General features: G+C 49.2%; 1 protein-coding gene across 1 annotated transcript in view; it reads left to right on the top strand.

The window, feature by feature from the left end:
- LOC146339305 (uncharacterized) overlaps window positions 1-20135 on the top strand; it is a 235057-nt gene that overhangs the window by 201419 nt on the left and 13503 nt on the right. Inside the window, 5 exon segments of the mRNA XM_084811682.1 lie at window positions 3064-3180; window positions 8200-8277; window positions 9385-9438; window positions 14572-14620; window positions 18403-18585. Coding sequence (XP_084667808.1) covers window positions 3064-3180; window positions 8200-8277; window positions 9385-9438; window positions 14572-14620; window positions 18403-18585 — 481 coding nt within the window.

The following is a 20135-nucleotide window of genomic DNA, read 5'->3' as shown; positions in this document are numbered from 1 at the left end:
GCAGCCTTGGGCCACACGTTACCCACCCCTGCTTTAAATAAATGAAAGGTGGCCAGGGTTTTTTTTTCTCTCTCTCTCTTTTTCTTTTTAACAGCAAAAGCTTGCTGGCACTTCAAGCTGTGACTTGGCTGCTCTCAGCAGCTCAGCCGCATTCCCAGGACAAAATGGCTTACAGAGCCAACACTATGTAATGATGTAACCTCACTCCCAGGGGCATTCTTGGGCAGGTAGGATGGCTGCCCCCAAATTCTAATCCATTCCAAATGAAATGTAAATTAATATCATAGCATGTTTTACTTTGCGGCATCTACGTAGTTCCATTTCAGGGCAGAGCTTCCACTCCCCTTTGATGGAATCTTCTAGAAGGTTCTGTGTGTGAGGACAGGATTGTGCCAGGGGAGCTGAACAGGAAGGTTACAGAGAGGCCCTTGTCTCATGCCTTCTACTAAGCATGGAAACAGCTCAAAGAGACCCTTTTTAAAAAGTTCTGGACTAGTTGTCTGAACACTTAAAAGACCTGGGTTTCTGGAAAGACCACCTCGCAACCTGGACTGTAGGTTTTCTAAATCTCCTGCTAAAGTGGACAACAAGGCATGTGCCTGTTCCCCGTGTGGTTCTATCATCCCCCTTCCCTGCTTGCCTGCTGCAGAAAGCAGAAATCTAGGTGTTCCACATGGCGGGCAGTTGACAGGAGCATGGTGGGAATGGGGAGACAGAGCCATGATGGCGTTCTCTCCTGTTGTATCAGAGATGTTGGACCTTGTTCAACCCAGGGGCCAGCGTCAATTTCAGAGAAGCTCTCGGGGGCTGCAAACCAGTGGTGGGTGGGATGGAAGGCAGAAAGGGGCTGGGACACAGGCAAAAGGGGCATGTGAAGGACTGCTGGAACCAGTTCCAACCTTCTTGCAAGGTAGGGCCACTCTGGAATGAATTCCAACTCTCCTGAAAGATAGGACTGGCCAAACCCGGCCTTCCAGTCCCCCCAAATACCCAGTAGCCACCCTCCTAGGCCAAGAGGCACTGAAATGAGCACTGAGGTTATGCAGAGACAATCACACCAACTAAAGGTTAGATAAATTTTTATTAAGATTAAAAAGAAAGGGGTAGGAGGAAAGGGAAGAATGGAAGTAGCAAGTTGCACAGGCGGGCACAAAGCCAAATTACTAAACATACACAGAGAGCTTTATGAACACACACGCAAGCCAAAATAATAAAGCTACCTGGCCAACCCTTAACATACCTAAGCATGGGTCTCCCAGGATAGCAACCAGCCATCAGCAGGCCCAGAACCACCAGGACAAAGGGAGACACCATGCCTCTACCTCAGCCCTCTTTTAAAGCCCAGCCCTGGCAACCCAGGGCAGCTTTTCCTTTAGCCGGGCACTGGCTCAGCCCCTGGGTGGCCCACCCTTGTCTCCAAGAGGCTGGAACTCCCCACCCGACCCAGCTGTTCTCACTCCCCAATTAGCAGGGATGGCGCCTGGCCGTGAGCAAAGGGCTGAGGAGCCTCTAGATAACATCCTATCCCAGGTGGTTGTACTGGACGGACAACACGGCCTAATCTCATGATGGAAAACAGGCCATCATTTTTGACAGGGCGGAACCAAAATGCCGGCCTATTTTAGATTAAAGCTTTTGCTGCCGATAACTAAGCATAGGAGAGGCATTTCAGTGTTTTAGAAGGGGGTGTGTGCAAAAGCCAAGAAACCATCAAACAAATGGGGGAAGTGGATGGGCCAGGGGAAGAGGGCATGTCTGTCTGAGCAACCCTGGAGGGCTGGATTTAGCCCCCCAAGTGGGCCAGAGGTTCACCCCAAACGTAAAGGAACCAGTCCAGTGTCCTTATTGTGAAGTTGCAACCCTGAAGCTTCATGAAATATATCCTGTCCCGTGGAAATCATACTACAAATCACCCTCTTTGCTTGTATTGTCATCCTGAAGGCAGGCAAGGTGGGAGGTTTGAGTCCCATTCACTTGTTCACATGTGCCTGGGAGGGCCAGCATCACAGCAGCAGGCTCCGCCCCCAGCCTCCACATCCGTCAGCCACCCGCTTTACGTGCCTCCCGCCTCTCCGTATCCATTGCGCTCTGGGCAGTTCACAACAAACCAAAGGGAAAGCAGCATCTTTATCCATGCAGGAAACAATTCAAAACAATTTCGTAAGAGCAGATACGTAATAAAACAACGCCCGTATGAGAACAATGAATTAATAATTGTATTACCAACAGAAACAAAATGAAGGACTATCTGGGCTGTCTCTTAGCAGCTCTGGTAAAGGGAACCTATTTCAAGGGAGGAGGGGTCAGTCTCTGGTGCTGGCAGGGATAGGATGAAACACCATCTTGCCTCGATGCAAAGCAGCAGGAAGCAAAGTTCTCCCCTCCAGCGAAAGTGCTCATTGAGTGCCCAAATAGAGCCCCTGGGAATTCTGTTTAGGTGTTCGACAAACATGCATTAGTTGGTGAAAAAGCCTGCAGTCGTACCCATGCATGTGCTTTGAATGACTGAATGTGGCTAGATATATGTTCCGAAGGGTGGAAGAAGTGGTTTGGACACTCAGGGGGTCATACTGCACATTAATTGTGTATTGAGGCTTAGCTCTTTGTTTTTACTCTAGAGTAAGTGTGCATGGCCCAATTATGGGCCCATTTGGACTGGGAGGACAGGATTTGTGCACTGGGAGGGGAGGATTAAATCCCCCCTCCCACTTGCTTCCTGAAGGGTAAAAAAAGAAAAGAAAAGAGTCCCTGTTGGCATCAATGGAGACTTTTTTCTCTTTTTCTAACCTCTATCCAGGAGCGGGGGGCGGGGGGAATTTGGGGAAGCAAACCATGGGATGGGAAAGGGGATTGGTTGCATTGTCAAACTGCTCTTACTGTCAAGAGGTTTCTGCAAATGGTCATCTGAAATCGACCTCCTGGAACTTAAACCCCAATCTGGTCCTGTCCTCCGGCCCAGCAGAGAACAAGTCTTTGTGAGGGCCAATCAAGGATTTGAAGAGTGCTGTCATGTCCCCACCTTCCTTGGTATTCTGAAAGGAAGCCTCCGTTTGGAATTTGCAGGGTGCCAAGGGAGTGCCTGGCCTGGGCGGCTTTAAAGGACAGACTGGCTTACCTGGTACGGTGGGTGATGCCGGGCCGCCAGGGCCACAAGGACCACAGGGTGAGCCGGGGCTACAGGTAAGAGATTCCATGAATCAATCACTGATCAAGTCAGACCAGTTCTCCTTCATATAGTAGCAGTTAATTGTCATGCTCCTGGTAGTTCTACATGGACATAATTTTAACTATCTCAAAAACTTTAACCAACCATTCTTTCATAGAAGGCACAGACACGGTTTTCCAAGGCCTGGCTTGGACAATCTTAGCAAGAATTTGCAAACTTATCTGTAACATTTGAAAGAGGAGACTGAATTCTAGTGCCCCAAACATTGAACAAAACAGCAGAAGAATCCAAATCAAGGCCAAGCCCGACCATTTGTTCCACTATTTACAAGATCTATGACCAACCATCCCAGACTAAATCACAACTCATCATTCTCCATGGCATGAAAATGTCTGGTGTAGCTTTCCAACACTGGATTCAAGTGGCTCTTGCAGGAATTATTGACCTAAGTCAAATACTCATGCCCATTTAGCACCACCTGTTTCCATTTTATTTTATTTGGCGGGCTCTGCACCCATTTGCAGGTCTCGTTTTGGTCCTCTCTGATGTTGGGGAAGTGATGGGCCTTTCCACAGCTGCAGGTTTGCAAGGTCAGTTCTCCCTCTCTCCAAGGGTGGGCCTGTCTCCCCACACTTGGAGAGGGAGTTCCAAAACAAATGTGGTACCTGGGATGCCCTCCAAGAGGCCATAGGATTTGCACCCTTAATGTCATTTGCCCTCTGCAGTTTTTGTAGAGGGCAAATGATCATCATCATCAGCACCATAAATGATAATAATGGAATCTGTTCAATTAAAAGGAGTTTTTAATTGATTAAACATTGCAGCTCTAAATGTATTGCTGTTTATTGTCAGTACCTCTTTTGCAGCTTTTTTTTTTTTTTAACCATATGCCAGGATAGGAATTGAATGCATGAAGCAGAACACCACCAAAAATAGCAATAGCCTTTCTTAAAGAGAAAGGTGGACTTTGGCAGGGATATCCAGAGAAGCGTGCATCACCACAGAGAATGGCCTTCTGAATGCAGCTCTGGATCTCACTGTCATGAAAGAGGAGCTGCTGTGCAGGGTCTCCCTAGCATATTTTTGCCCACAGGAAGACCTCCTCCAGGAGTAGGGGATCTCTCAGGCATGCAGCATCTAGACCTGTTACAGGAATCAATGGTAGAATCATAGAATCACAGAATAGTAGGGTTGGAAGGGGCCTACAAGGCCATTGAATCCAACCCCCTGCTCAATGCAGGAATCACAGTCAGAGCATCCCTGACAGGTGGCTGTCCAGCCTCATCTTGAATGCCTCCAGTGTGGGAGAGCCCACCGCCTCCCTAGGTCATTGGTTCCATTGTCACATTGCTCTAACAGTCAGGAAGTTTCTCCTGATGTTCAGCCGGAATCTGGCTTCCTGTCACTTGAGCCCATTCTTCCGTGTCCTGCACTCTGGGATGGTCGAGAAGAGATTCTGGCCTTCCTCTCTGTGACAACCTTTCAAGTACTTGGAGAGCACTATCTTATCTCCCCCAAGTCTTCTCTTCTCCAGGCTAAACATGCCCAGCTCTTTCAGTCTCTCCTCATAGGGCTTTGTTTCCAGTCCCCTGATCATTTTCATTGCCCTCCTGCAGTGGATGATTTCGAAATGATGGCCACCACATCCTCTCTGCCCCATTCCCGTGACAGCGCTGCACCTCTTAAGGCCCTTCATCAGCCTGCCTTTGCCTCTAGGCCTGCGATAGCAGGAGCCAGGCACATACTCTTCCCTCTGTTGCTGAAAGGGCCTTTTGCTTTCCTATGCAGGAGGAACAGGTGCTTCTCCTGTCCCTCTGCTTCTTACCACTAGATCAAGAAGCTGGAGCTTCTTCTGAAAGCAGGGAGGAGGGGGGAAGACTGTTTGCCCTTTGATGGCTGTAGCTTCCCCCTGCATGGACTCCTTCATAATTCAGGCAGAGAGACGCAGCGGCGAAGGAGGCAGAGGAACGCTTCATGTTCTCTCACTAATCAACACCAAAGCGGGTGCCGTTAATGATCTCTTAGAGGACTCTTGCAGCGTGGCTCCCTCCTACAACTGATATAAAAGTTCTAACCTCTTTAAGCATGTATGAGGCTGTCTTTTTCTCTCCCTCCCCATCCACTCCTGCCTTTGCTCCTTTAATTCATTTTTCAAATGACACACAGAAACTGCTAAGCCTCTCTAAGGTATCTCTGTGGGTACCAAAATATCTGGTCCAGAGCTAGCCGTTGTCATCCAGGCTTCTCCTTATTCTTTCTCTTAGACGACTGTGTGACACACTTACGTGGGGCTGCCCTTGAAGACTGTTCAGCTGGCGCAGAACACGGCAGCACATGACAGGAAGGGAATGCTGGAAGCCCTCTGCCCAGTTCTGGGCTCTGTCCAAGGTGCTGGGGCTTTACCTCATCTGGAGTACCGTGTCCAGTTCTGGGCACCACACTTTAAGCAGGATGCAGACAAGCTGGAAAGGGTTCAGAGGAGGGCAACGAAGATGATCAGGGGACTGGAAACAAGGCCCTGTGAGGAGAGACTGAAGGAACTGGGCATGTTTAGCCTTGAGAAGAGAAGGCTGAGAGGAGATAGGATAGCACTCTTCAAGAACTTGAAAGGTTGCCACAGAGAGGAAGGCCAAGATCTCTTCTCGATCATCCCAGAGTGCAGGACACGGAATGTATGATCCCAGTTTTGCTTCCTCAGCAAGAGAGATCAGAATTCTCTTGCTGCATTGGATGAAGGTTCCGAATGAGTCCAGCGATGGGTTTCCAGCAGTAATTGGAACCCTAGAGTTGGAAGGGGCATTTTAGGCCATCGAATCTAATCTTCTGCTCGGTGTAGGAATCTAGTTTAAAGTTTTCCTGACAGATAGCTGTCCAGTCTCTGCTTATGAATGGAGAGCCCACCCCCTCCCTATGCAGTTGGTTCCATTGTCTGACTGCTCTGACTGTTAGGAAGTTTTTCCTGATCTGCCTTTCTACAGTCTTGGATGATAGAGAACAGATTGCAACCCCCTTCTGTGTGACAACTCTTGAGGTACTTGAAAAGAGCTATCATATCCCCCTCAGCCTTCTCTTCTCAAGGCTAAACATATCCAGTTCCTCCAAACTTTCCTTGTAGGACTTAGCTTCTCATCCCCTGATTATCTTTGTTGTTTTTCACTGAACTCATTCCAATGTATATGAATCCTTTTTAAGTGGGGTGTCCAGAAATGGTCCCAATATTCAAGGTGAGGTCTGACCAGAGCAGGGTTGAGTGGAGCTATTACTTCCCATAATTTAGAAACTATACTTCCATTAATGCAACCTAAAATTGCACTTGCCTTTTCTGCAGCCACATCACCCTACTTGGCCAGATGCCTCTGTAAACTCACCAGGACCTGAAGAGAGGGATGTTGGAGGAATCCAGTTGGGGGGGTGCAGCTTGACAGGTTTTCGGGGGCTTGCCCCCTGGACTTCATTCTGACTTCTGCCAGCTGGCCCAATTCAGCCTGCAGTGAGTCAGGCCAGCTGACAGATTTTCCATCTTAAAGATTGCATTAATAGACATTTGTGCAAATTTTGGCTGTGATTTGCAAAATTTGTGCAAATTATACAAAGTGTAGTCACAATTTGCATAAATAGACATTTGTGCAAATTTTGGCTGTGATTTGCAAAATTTGTGCAAATTACACAAATTGCAGTCACAATTTGCATAAATAGACATTTGTGCAAATTTCAGCTGTGATTTGTAAAATTTGTGCAAATTACACAAATTGCAGTCACAATTTGCATAAATGTCTATGCAAATTTTAAGAAAACCAAAAAAAGAACCACCCTGGCTTAGCTCACAGATGAAAACCAACTCAGGATTGCCAAGGAAATCCAGCGAGCCCCCAAAGGGTTGGATTTCCCACTGATGGACATCCCTACCTGAAGATGTTGGTCTCCCTCCGGCGGGGGGTGTCCCCAGTATGGGGTATCCTGCCTCTGTACACAGAGGTGTATTTACGTATACATTAGATTAGCCTTCCCAAACCTGCTGTCCTTCAGATGTGTTGGACTACAACTCCCATAAACCCCAGCTTGCTGGGGAAGATGGGACCTCTAGTCCAGCACATCTGGCAGGGCAGCAGATTGGGGAAGGCTGAGTTAGACCATGGATCAATTCCTACACCCCCAGCTCTACACCCAAAAGGTACACTCAGGTCCCACCGCTCTAACCTTACCTCTGTCACCAGCTCTGCTTACAGAATGTCACTCCTGAAGTTCCTGCCCTCTCTCAACCCCCGTCAAAAGGCCAGAGCAATTGTTCTCTGTATGCTCAGCACTGGCGCCATCTTCCCTCTCTAGTGGGCGCAAGTGATCCGATAGATCCACTGCTCGTCAGTTGCCTTCTGCAAGGCTGTGGCAGTCTTGAAGACCTTGACAAGGCTCGCTACAGGACCCCGCGTAAATCAGCTGCCGATGGCTCCCCAGTCCAAAACCGGCTCTCTGAACTGGAGCACAGGCATTACTCATGTGGAGATGCACCCCAAAGATTGAGGAGGCTGCTCCATGCATTTTGCAAGCCCTCTTTAGGGACAGGGAAACCAGGGTTGCTCGAGCCTGTGGCAATCCATTCCGAAGCTTGGTTCTCCTCCTTCCCATTTTCGCTTGCAACCTTTTTTCATTTGAAAAGTGCAGATTTCAAATAGGAAAAGTGCACTTTTCACCCCTTGACTAAATCATGAAAATGCACATCTTTTGGAAAACGTGCATTTTAAAGTGCACATATTTTTTTAAAATACTTTTTTCCGAACGCGATCAAAAGCTTGGGAATGTGCGAGCTTTGTCCAAAAACTGCTTTTGCGTTCAGGGTTGTGAACAACGCAAGTTCTGACAATTGGTGAACTGAAATGAAATTCTCCTTCATCTCTAGCCTCCTCACCAGTGAAAATAGATTCAGACGTGTACCATCACTGGAATAAAGGGGAAATGCATAGGCAAAACAGCAGGGTTAGGCCTTTGGACTGCACCATGCTTCAGTACGTATTGCGGGTCTGTATTTTTGTGTTCAGGGTGAACGAGGCAGAAGAGGAAGGCAACAGCTGTGTCTCAGGGGACCCCCAGGAACTCCTGGCAACAAAGGGGGAATGGTGAGTATTCAGACGTGTCCTAGTTTTGATGACCGAGCGGAGGGCTAAGACCCAGCCAGGCGTCTGGCCTCTGAGGCCTAGAATGGGGTGGAATGAGTGTAGGCCCTCAATACCTCACTAGATTAGAATCATAGAATCATAGAATAGTAGGGCTGGAAAGGGCCTATAAGACCATCGAGTTCAACCCCCTGCTCAATGCAGGAATCCAAGTCAGAGCACCAAGTCAGGTCAGGAAGCATCATCTGACCTACTCTGGCTTACTGCTGGAATGAGGCTACTTTTGGTGAGGCTGGTCCTCCTGCATTTCCACAGGGCTCAGTGAATCCCTGTCCAGCACCTGTAAGCTCTGACACACATCAGTTAGACCATTTCAGCCTTCCCCCACCTGGAGCCCTCTCTCCCCACCTGTCGGACTGCAACTCCCAGCATCTGCCCACCAGCCAAAACAATAGGAGAGTGCCAAGTTGGAGAAGGCTGAACAGTGTACTTGTGAGCAAGCATCCAGATCAGCCAAGGGAAAAGATACGACTCACTTTGATTAAACAGTACATCAATCACAAATGCCAAGCATGGGAGGGAAATTGCCAAGCAACAATGGCTGGCTGCTCACGGCTACTATAAACATCTTCAGTCTGGGGGGGTGGGCCAAGCCTTCCAATTTCCAGGTGGAAGCAAGATCTTAACCTTTTCTGGTCAGCCCAGGCCAGGGCTCTGCTGATAGAACAAGAAGACTGTTCTGGGATGGAGTCTTTGTTGAATGCCATGGAGCAGCCTTCCCCCAACTGGTGCCCTCCAGATGTGTCCAGACTACAACTCCCATCATCCTGAGCCATCATGGGGATGGTGGGAGATGGGGCAACAAGAACACTTGTCTTCCAGATCAGTGGGGATGTGGTGTCCGTTCAATGCCTGGTACCATATCTCAGGACATTATAAGGGAGGAAAGCCATCGTTTGAACTCCCCAAGAGCAATGGGGAAACATAAAAGGAATGGAACCTTTTAGCGTCGCCCTTTGGCTGCCACTTGCATGGCATTATTGGGGGCGGGATGATGGCACGGCCTTCTCTGCCAAAGCCTTTTCGTTATTGCTGATGTCTTTTCGACAGGGGGAAGACGGCCCAGTGGGTCGCAAAGGACAAAAAGGAGATCCTGGACTTTCTGTAAGTGCTTGATTCATGGATGGTGACTGTTATGTGAGTCTATAGGATAAAATTCTGCAAGTTGAAGGTCTAGGTCACAAACAAGAAATCTGGTAAAAGGGCAAGCCGGGGACACATTTGGGAGCTGAGATGCTACGAAGATAGAGCCATTTGTCCCGGCAGTAAGCAGAGGGCAGCCTTGTGGTCTGGTTTAATTCAGAATAGCACAAAGCAGACAAAGGACAGGATCCAAAACAGGGCCATATAAGCCTGGGAGAACACGATGCGAATCCAATTCCTTATGCTGCTGCCATTGCCCCTGCTGAAAAGACAAGCCATTAAAGAGACCTGACAGTGGTCAATCCTGGGCCTGGTAAACAGTGAGGAGAATTTTCTCGCATGTCCACCTATGACCAGAAGTCCAGGGGAGCAGTAAAAGCTCTCCTCTTCTTATCACTTCGCAGGGCAGCACAAGGCCAAACTAAACATTCTGTCTAGCATGCATGGTGAAACTAGTTTTCTTTACCTCTGTGTAAGTGTGCATGGACCTGATTCAGATCACGCCATAGTGCCCCGGGGGGGGGGGGCATTACACCTTTCTCACCCAGCTTTCCTTTCTGCAAAATTCCACTCCCCCCCCTTTTTTTAACGCCCTGGGGCGGGGGGATTTCATGAACAATACAGGTGGAGGAAAGGTTTAACACACAGCCCTGCCAAAGCGCCATGGTCCCGATCTGAATCAGGGCTGCACATGCTTACATGAAGGTTAAAAAATCTAGCATGTATAGGTCCACCATTCGTGGGCCACAGCTGGCCCACCGTTGCACTGATGCCTGCCTGGGGACCTCAATGCCTAGCAGCTTGGAGCTGCCGTTTTAGCATTCCCCATAATGCCTGGAACAATGTTACATGGGGGGCAATTTAACATGGCAGCTCAGCTGCCACGCCAGTCCTCCAAGCTGCAGTCAGCCCAGACTGGAGACAGGGTTTTCTCAGCAGTGGCACCCCGTTATGCTATTCTCTCCCTCTGGAGCTTTCCTTCCTTTGCTCTCTTGCTGGCACCTGGCAGATCTTTTTCTTCTCCCAGGCATTCAACTCTTAAATTATAAGGATGTCTTATTGACCTACTCTTTGAACTTCTGAAGGCTGCAATCCTATATTCCAGGGGGGCAAAACCTCAGGCCTGGGGGCCAAGTCCACACCCCCATCCCCCCAACTGCTAATCATTTGGTGGTTTCTGAGCTTTGCGCAATTTTCTCCCCGTTCTAAAAGGTTGAAATGCCTCTCTGAAGGCAGGAAGAGCTCTCGGCTAAAATATGTGGGTTTTCTGGATATTTTGCCCATGCCCCTAATGCCTTTGGCCCCACCTCCCACTGGAACACAGCCCCCAAGAGCTTCTCTGACACTGAATTTGGCCCTCAGACTGAAAGCGATTTCACACCTCTGCTAGACACACTTACATGTAAGTTCTGTTGAACTTGGAGATACCAGTCATATGCAAATCCAGCCATTTTGGGGCCTGATGGATTCCCACTGACCATGTAGCTCAGCTTGTATTCACCAACTGAACAGTGAGTTTTTCCTGAAATCCAGGAACTTTGGGGTGGGGATCGTAAATAGAAAGTTGAACAAATTGCGGCCACAAATTGCTTAATTTGCACAAATTCTGGCTCTAATTTGCTTAATTTGTGCAAATTCCAGTTGCCATTTGTGCAAATTAAACAAAATATGGCTGAAATTTGTGCAAATTATGCAAATTGCAGGTGCAATTTGCACAACTTTTCTATTTATGAAAAAAAACCACCAGACAATCTGTGAGCTGGCCTGACTCGATGGAGAGCAAGTTGGGCCAGCTCACGGGGAAACAAGCTGAAGTCCAGGGGGCCAAGCTGATGAAAGCTTCAGCCCCCGGATGGATTCCTCTGACATCCCTAGTTGAACTCAGTGAACTTCTGAGTAGACATGCATAGGATTACTCTGTAATGGTTGCTATTGTCTTAGCATTATACAATTTATTCCTACTGTTCATGTTTATTGAGAGCTTGAGAATATTTCTATTGAATGGCAACTTAGAAATTGAGTAAATTAAACCAACACAGTGGTTGTATGGCAGCCTTGCCCAACCTGGCACCCCCAGATGTGTTGGACTACAGTGCCCAGACTTTTGCTGGCTGCGGATGATTGGAGTTGTGGTCCAGCACATCTGGAGGGTGCCAGGTTGGGGGAGGCTGTTATGTGGACACCGTGGTAAGTGGCCATTTGGTAAATGGTCATATGTATTCACTCCCAGATAGTGTAGAGCACTGAGACAGCCTGTGAGAAGGCTAATTGGCAACAAGATGGAGATGAGGGAGAGAAATGCCCAAGGTGCTGCATGGTAGCTACCCAGGGAGAAAACTGAACACAAAGGGAAACAAAGGTGACAAGGCCATTATGTCCTAGAGTCATAGCTTCAAGAAGATCACGAAGGGCCAACTGACTTCCATGTGATGGGCTCCTCTTATTTCTTTTAGCTGCTGCCACATCTCCTCCCTTCCCTTCCGCTGTAGTGTGCCCCCCTTCCCTTTGTTGCCACCACATTGGCTCTATGGAAAGCCACACAGCCAGAAGACGCAGCTGCAGGGCTCTCATGAGACCCGGGTGAGCTGTCATGAAAGACCTGCAGCCACTTCTTCCAGCCATGCGGCTGTCCACAGAGCCAACCCGGCTGTAGCAGAGGTAAGGGGGAGGTGTCCTACGAGGGAAACAGAGGGCAGGCAGCTGTTCCAGAGAGCCCCACCAGCCGTTCTCTTGCTGAGGCAAATACCATGGCAAGAGAGCAGCTGGCAGGGCTGTCCAGAGCACCCACTTGTGGATCCGTGGGCCCTCCTGGTGGAGGCAGGGAGTGATGAAATTTGCCGCTCCTCCTATTCCACTGCCTGATGTGGGCACCTTACCCTGTCTCATAGAAGAGCCAGCACTGGGGTAAATGGCCTGGAATGAGGCTTCTTGGGTAGAGGAATCATGGCCAGCCTGAACATACTTGAGAAATGACAAGGAAACAGACTTCCTAAACTAGTGCCAGGTCACCAAAAAGTGAGGGAATGAAAAAGCATACTGGTCAGACTAGGTATACTGTCATTTAGACTGGGATGTCCAAAAACCTGCTGGAGAAGGTTGCCAGGCTCCTTTGTCTGTGTCTCATTTGGTTGCATGAAAGAAACCTGGTGTCTTTTACAGGTCAATACACAGGGCATATTGAATAATAACTTAACAATCATAATCATAATTACCATAAGTGTCTCAGTAATCTTTGCAACAACCTTGCAAGGTAGGTCAGTATTATTTACTCCAGCATGGGGTTCGTCTAAAGGCTAGCTAGTAAGCTTGAGGCAGAGGCCAAATCAGAACTGGGGCCCTCCTGATTCACAACTCTCCCTCTTGGCCAGTAAATTATATTACGCTGTTTTTGAATGCAAACTCAAAACCCTTGCAATTGCAGTGCCTCCCCCGCACCCCCAGTAGATTTAGGAAGTGATGTTCTGCAAAGAAGCGAGGGGTCTTGGAGACCCTGTCAAGTGGCAAGTCATTCAGGGGACCCCTGGATTCACTCCAGCATCTGGTTTATTGACACATTCAAAACTTAAATCAGAAAGTGGAGGGAGTTTAAGGAGAAGACCCTTGGCAAACTCAAGGCTCTCTTTGTTGGTTTCTCTTTCACTCTGGGAGAATGACTGTAAGTAAACAAGGAGGACCTGCAGTAAAATGTTGCAGCATCTCCTCCTTCCCTAAGGGGAATGCTCTTGTTCAGGGTACAAGCCAGGTAGGCAGCCGTGCTCTCCTCCAGGACACTTCTCTCCATTCTCTTCCCCTACCCCTGGTTGGTTATCAGCTTTTCTTTTCCAACGGTCACTCTACCTTTTGGGGTACTGGGCATGCCCAGCCCGCACTGAGCTGTTGGGGGGGTGTTTGCACTCTTTGGTTGTTTCTTTTAAAACAGCTTCCGCACCTTGGAGAGCTCCTTTGGAGTTCTGACTAGTTTTGGCTGAAACCTGGAACGGATTTACTACCCCACTAACATTGGAGCCACCAGCCTCCACTGATTTAAAGATTTGTTGTGCTTTCCTCCCGCTTCTTTCTCAGTGGCCCTGCTTTGGCTCCAATCCTGGTGGCACTCAGCACCTGAGTTTGCTATTAGAGGGAATGATGATCGCAAGGTTGTTTTTATTTTATTCGGGTTGTGGTTCTCCATTCCAGAGAGACACCCAGCCCAGGATTTCCAACAAGGGTATGTGGATAAAATTCCCCAGAATTCCTAAGCTCATGCAGATAGGTTGCATTTGGCAAAGTAAAAGTGCCATGCTGAGATTCAGTTAACATGAACGTACTGAAAAAGCAATTGTTTGGGAGAAATTTAGAGGCTAGCAGAGATGGTGAAATAAAGGTATGGTGAGGGAGATATTCCTTAAGGGTGGCATAAACTTGGCCCTAATGACTGAGACATAGAGCTTGAGATTAGAGATGTCATTGATATATGTATTTGGGGGCTTAGAAATACAAGTCTTGGGGGTTTGTAAAGCTCGCCTCAAATACAAGGTGAACATTATGGCCCCCATGTTCTTAAAAGCTGAGCCGGAGAAAAATTCCCATCCCTCCACCAATACAACCCTGCTTGTCTCCCATCCCACTTACCTGGCTGCTGTTTGTGCTCCACAAACTATGGGGGGGCAATTTAGGGAGGTCTCTTCTCCTCCAGTACAGATGTGCAGCTATACAGCATGTCATGCTCCAGAGGGGTGGAGAAACCTTTCTCCTTTCGTTCCTCTTGCTTGCCATCACTGGAGCACAAACGGCAGCCAGGTGGGTGGGGAAGGAGAAGCATGGGGAAGGAGACATGTGGGGAGTGAGGGAGGGGTCTTGGAGGCCCATCTGGGTGGGGCTGGTTAACTGAATTTGGATTGGCTCAGAACTAATTATTTCCCCATTATTTTCCCAATGTCCGAGCCACTCCGATTGGAACCAGCAGAAGTGTACCTGTCCCTCCTCCAGATGGGCATCAACCTTGGGGGGGGGGGGCTAATGGGGCAGAAGCTGCTTTGAGCAGAGAGCAAGGGCCGATGTGGAAAGCGCTGCCAGCAGGGTTCTAGCCTCTGTTTTTGTGCTTGACGGCCACAGGCGGAAGAAGTGAAGGACATCGTCAGGAAAGAGATGAGCGATGAACGCGGTGAGCGAGCCAATGCGGGGGCCCAGGATTGAGATGTAACCTCCCCCCCAGTCTTCCGTACTGTAAATTGAATCAATTTGAATGCCGGCACAGCCTCACCCAGCGAAGCCAATTTCACCCCATTAGCTGCAAACGGGCTTGTTTTGCCAAGCCAACTGGCTAGATGAATCTGAGCCGTTGCTGGGCACGAGATCCCCGAAGCAGCCCTGACCTTAGTCGTGCTGTTCCTTGCCCATGGAGCCTCCATTTGCACATTCTTTTTCCCTCTGGGGTTTTAGCAGCAAACCCCTCCGTTGACTTTCGCCCCAGTCCCTCCCTCCCTGGCTCCTGCCACTCTCTCGTGCATTCGGAGCCAAGCAAGCGTTTGCAAACATGGCTCTCTGCCTAAATGGTGGTTGCGAACACCCCCCTTTCCCTGAATGATCCTCTTTTCTGACGATCCCTTCCAGTAACTGAGCACACACTTGTGGGCATTCCCTTCTTGGCACAAGGGTGTGTTAGCCCTCTGAGCTCACATCATCGATGACGAGGAGCTCACGGCACAATGGCACAGGGGCTAGCCTTGCACGGAGAAGGTCCGTGATCTCTGGTATCTCCGATTAAGAGGATTTCAGCTGGCGGGGCTGGGAAAGAGCAACTGCCACACTGGCAAAGAAGGGCCAGTGATCTGACTCATATAAAAGAGCGTCAGGCATCAGGGGCAGAAAGGGCCCTGGGATCCACCAGACACAAAATGGGCACGTGGAGCAAGGGAAATGTCCTTACAGCTTGTGCTGGTGAGTTGAAAATGGGTGGCCACCAAGTGTGATACCGTTGCTCGCTAGCAAGGATAAGGCCAAAACGATGAGTCACAGGTGGCACCAGCCACACTTGACAATCAGTGCATCCATCTTGGCAGAGCGTGGGTACCTGCAGAGCCAATGACTCGAGGAAGTGGGCCAAGATGCAGATTGTGACCCAGTTCGCAACATCACTGCAGCCCATGGGCTGGTTTAGGGTTGTGGGTGGTTTGTGAACCACGCCAGCAACCCACCCTCACCAGATTTGGACGTCACAATAAGCCACGGTGCCTCCCTGCCTGCCACAGTTTGAATATTCACAATGGCCACGGGCATGCTCTGGAACCCAGTGTGGCTTAAATAAGCCGCGGTGGGCCGTGGTGATTGTGCAAACTGGGTCATAGACTGTATCGTGGCTCACTTCCTTGAGCCATTAGCTCTGCAGGCGCAAACTGGCCCTATCAGTCAAGTCACCCACACTGCAGTCTGCTTTACAGCTGGGGAGCACGGAGGCGGAGAGAGAAGCAGGAAAGCCAGTGGCTCTCTTCCTTCTCCCTCAGTTGTTGTTACGGAAGAGCTGAGTGCACTGTACCATCGAAAAGATGGGAACATCCCTACTTTAAGGAGTCCCAGTATGAGTGTCTTTGCTCAAGGGTCCCCGAAAACCTGGAAGCAGCCTAACTTGACTGGATACAACCAGCCAAATCAAATTGTATGATTACAACCCCTGGGTGGAGGAGCTGGCCCAAGACGGGGCGGTGGTGTCATGAGGCCTGTTACAACTGCACTTTTCCAGATCTCAGTGTCTTACTAATATTTGTTTCTCTTCCTTATTGCACAGCTTGTGCTGGTGAGTTGAATAGCGGAGGCCCGTCAAGTGTGATACCGTTGCTCACTAGCCCGAAAGATAAGTGTGGAGTTTTAATTTCAAAGCCCTGTCTGCAGGGCCAGAAATGTCACACAGGACTTGATCCACCAAGTTCTGGTAACAGATAGAGAACTCTCAGCAACCCCATCTGCTGAGAACGTGTGGGCAAAGGTTGTACCAAAACGCACACCCCCCCCCCAGTTTCACTGCCCAGTCTGGAGGTGGCAAAATGGGGGAGGGGGGCATTTCAATTATTTCCACTGGGGCAAATGGTGGGCCTTACCAGCTGTGCTGGCATCCATCTTCTCAGTGGGTGTCATGTTCTATCCCAGAATTCCCTCTTGGAATGATGCTATGTCATCATATAGCATGATTCCAAATGGACTTCTGAGACAGCAAGGGGAATGGCAGACACTGGATGATGGCCACAGAGAGGAGTGCCACCCAAACAGAGGTGCTGGCAAAGAAAGGTAAGCTGGGGAGTTGGGGGGGGCCTTTTCACCTCCCTCCTCTGCAGCGTTTTGAGCCAAATGCTCTGTCCCAGGAGGTGTAAATTGTATGGGTTCATGACTACCAGAGAACTACAGGTATGTCTGTGTTCTTAAAATAACTGCTTATTTAGAAGCATACAAGTTGAGCTTGAGGTGGAAAGCATCTAGGTACCAAGTTTGAACACCCCATAGGTCTCTCAAAAGAAACAGTAGCCCATGACTGCGTCTTACCAGGCAGCTCAATAAATTCTTCCTTCCTCCATGTTCTCTGGCCAGATACAGACCATAAAACTGTCCCCTTCAGCCCTTTCCCAGGCAGTGGGAGCATGACACAACTTCCAGCAACCACCTTCAGGAGGGTCATTCCATGAAGCTGATTGGTGGGAGATTCGGGACAGATATAAGGAAGGACGTCTTCACAGAGCGCATTGTTCAACTATGGAATTCACTACCTCAAAATGTAGTGATAGCCACCACTTTGCATGGCTTTAAAAGGGGGCTAGACAAATTCCTGGAGGAGAAGGCTATCAATGGCTACTAGTCCTGATGGCCATGTGCTACCTCCAGTACCAGAGGCAGTAAGCTAATGTACACCAGTTGCTGGGGAACATGGGCGGGAGGGTGCTGTTGCACTCAAGTCCTGCTTGTGGGTTCCTGGTCAACAGGTGGTTGGCCACTGTGTGAACAGAATGCTGGGCTATATGGACCCTTGGTCTGATCCAGCAGGGCTCTTCTTATGTTATGTTGTTATCAGAATAATGTGCCCCATAAGAATGGTGTTTTCTTTGGTGCTCACGTGACCGCAGCCTGAAGTGATCCAATCAGTGAATGAGCGTACAGCCCTGGACAATGTTGATGGCTGGCAGAAAGGACTCACTGGGCAGTATCCTATTCTGCCCACATGCCAGCAGGACATACCACTAGCACAATGGAAACCGAGTGGTTCCCGAAGCAATCAGAAACGAGCGGAAATTCCCATTTCCAGAACGGTGCAGGTCAGCAAAGCCTGTCGGAGCGACTTCTGCAGACCTATCTCAGTCCAGAAATGAGCATTTCTGCTCATTCCCAGGGTCCATTTAGGATGTGCTGGTTCCTGTCGCACTTGGTGGGTCCCGCAAGCACAACGGAACCAGCAGAGGTGCAGTGGCAGTATTGGATACTGCCTTCTGTGGCTGTCTTCTGGGGGGTGACCCCAGGACTTTGTGTGGCTGGCCATGCTGGGAGTTCTCGTCCAAAACATCTGGAGGGTGGCCGGTTGGGGAAGGCTGGTGTGCAGCATCTTGCCATGAGGATCATGAACAACAACTGAGAGCCAGCGTGGTGCAGTGGCGAGAGTGTTGGACTGGGAGTCGGGAGATCCGGGTTCTAGTCCCCACTCAGCCATGAAGCTCCCTGGGTGACTTTGGGCCAGTCACAGACTCTCCGCCCAACCCACCTCAGGGTTGTTGTGGGGATAAAATGGAGAGGAGGAGGATTACGTATGCCGCCTTGGGTTCCTTAAAGAGGAAAAAAGGCGGGATATAAATGTACTAAATAAATAAATAATAAAATAAACTCACTGCATGGAGATAGCTGTCACGTGCGTACGTTTGGTGGGAAATCAAGTGATTTTCTTGCTCTCTCGCTCATTTCCCTTTCACACAGGCAAAAACGCTCACTTGGCAAACAGATTGGCAGACCCTGGTGCTGATTACCTAGCAGATGCTGAGCAGAGGGAGAAAAGAGCCCCACTGGCCGAAGGTTTGGTGAAGCAAGAATTATTCAGTGAAATGAAGAATGGGACCAACACGGACATGCTTCTGGGAGAATCCACTCCATCTCTTGCAGGTAACTCTTTCCCTTTTTTAATACATACATACGTACATACATACATATGATGGTTTGTTCAGTTTAAGTAGGGGTAAGTAACCTCAGGCCCAGAGGCCAAATCTGGCCGTCAGAGATTTTCCAGAGGACTACACCCCTTTTCCCTGGCCCCGCCCCATTTCCCTTGACCACTGATTGTTTCGTGGTTTCCCGGCTTTTCACAGTTTCCCCCCATTCTAAAAGCCTGAAATGCCTCTCCGAAGGCTGAGCAAGAGCTGGAAGCTATAATATGCTGGCATTTTTGATATTTTTGTCCCCTCCCATTTTGCCTTTGTTCCCACCCCTTTTTCCTTTGGCCTCATCCACTACTGGAACATGGTCCCCAAGAGCTTCCCCAAAAGGGACTTTGGCCCTCAGTCTGAAAGAGGTTCAGCACTCCTGAATTTAAAGATATTTGCCTGCCTTATATCCTCACAACAACAACCCTGTGAGGTTGGTTGCGCTGAGAGTCTGTGACTGGCCCAGAGTCCCCCAGTGAGCTTCTGTGGCTGAGTGGGGACTAGAACCTGGATCTCCCAGCTCCCAGTCCAACACTCCAGCCACTACACCACACTGGCTCTCTTTGCCTTCCACCCCACCCACCACTGGAATGCAAAAACCAAGAGCTTCTCCAAAATTTAATTCTGTACTCAGAGGTTCAACACCCCAGCCCAAGACCGACCAGCATAACAACATCAGAAGAGCCCTACTGGATCAGACCAAGCGTCCATCTGGTCCAGCATTCTGTTCACACAATGGCCAACCAGCTGCCAGTGGAAAACCCACAAGCAGGACACGAGTGCAACAGCACCCTCCTGCCCAAGTTCCCCAGCAACTGGTGTACATAGGCAGACTGCCTCTGATACTGGTGGTGGCACATAGCCATCAAGGCTAGGAGCCACTGATAACCACTACACCGCACTGGCTCTCAGATATGAACTTCTTCAGAGTCAGTATGAGGATTAAGGCCAAATTTACACACTTCATATAGCTTGAGGTGATGGAAGTTGTGGTTCCACACATTGGGGGGGGGGCAGCAAATTTGGGAATGCTGGTTTACTTGCAGTTTTGTTTGTTTCTTTGTTTTGAAATAATCCCCTGTCTGTTATTTTTGCTGTAAGCTGCTTTTGGAGCCCTTTTGGCTGAAAAGCAGGATGGACTACATTTTAACATAAATAAACACTGCCACTGTGTTAAATAAACACTGTGTAAATAAACACTGTAAATAAACACTGTGAAGCCATCAGCTATGCCGTGCAGGGCCACCCAAGACGGACAGGTCATGGCAGAGAGTTCTGACAAAATGTGGTCTACTGGAGAAGGAAATGGCAACCCACTCCAGTATGCTTGCCAAGAAAACCCCATGGAACGTATCACAAGGCTAAAAGAGATGACGCCGGAAGAGGAGCCCCTCAGGTCAGAAGGTGTCCAATATGCTACTGGGGAAGAGCAGAGGGAATTTCCAAGTAGCACCAGAAAGAGTGAAGCGGCTGGGCCAAAGCCGAACGGACACTCAGCTGTGGATGTGTCTG

Source organism: Heloderma suspectum, chromosome 7, assembly GCF_057233095.1.
Source record: "Heloderma suspectum isolate Gila_16-S chromosome 7, 16-S_ref, whole genome shotgun sequence".
Classification (NCBI taxonomy): domain Eukaryota; kingdom Metazoa; phylum Chordata; class Lepidosauria; order Squamata; family Helodermatidae; genus Heloderma; species Heloderma suspectum.
This window is presented reverse-complemented; position numbering and strand designations above follow the sequence as displayed.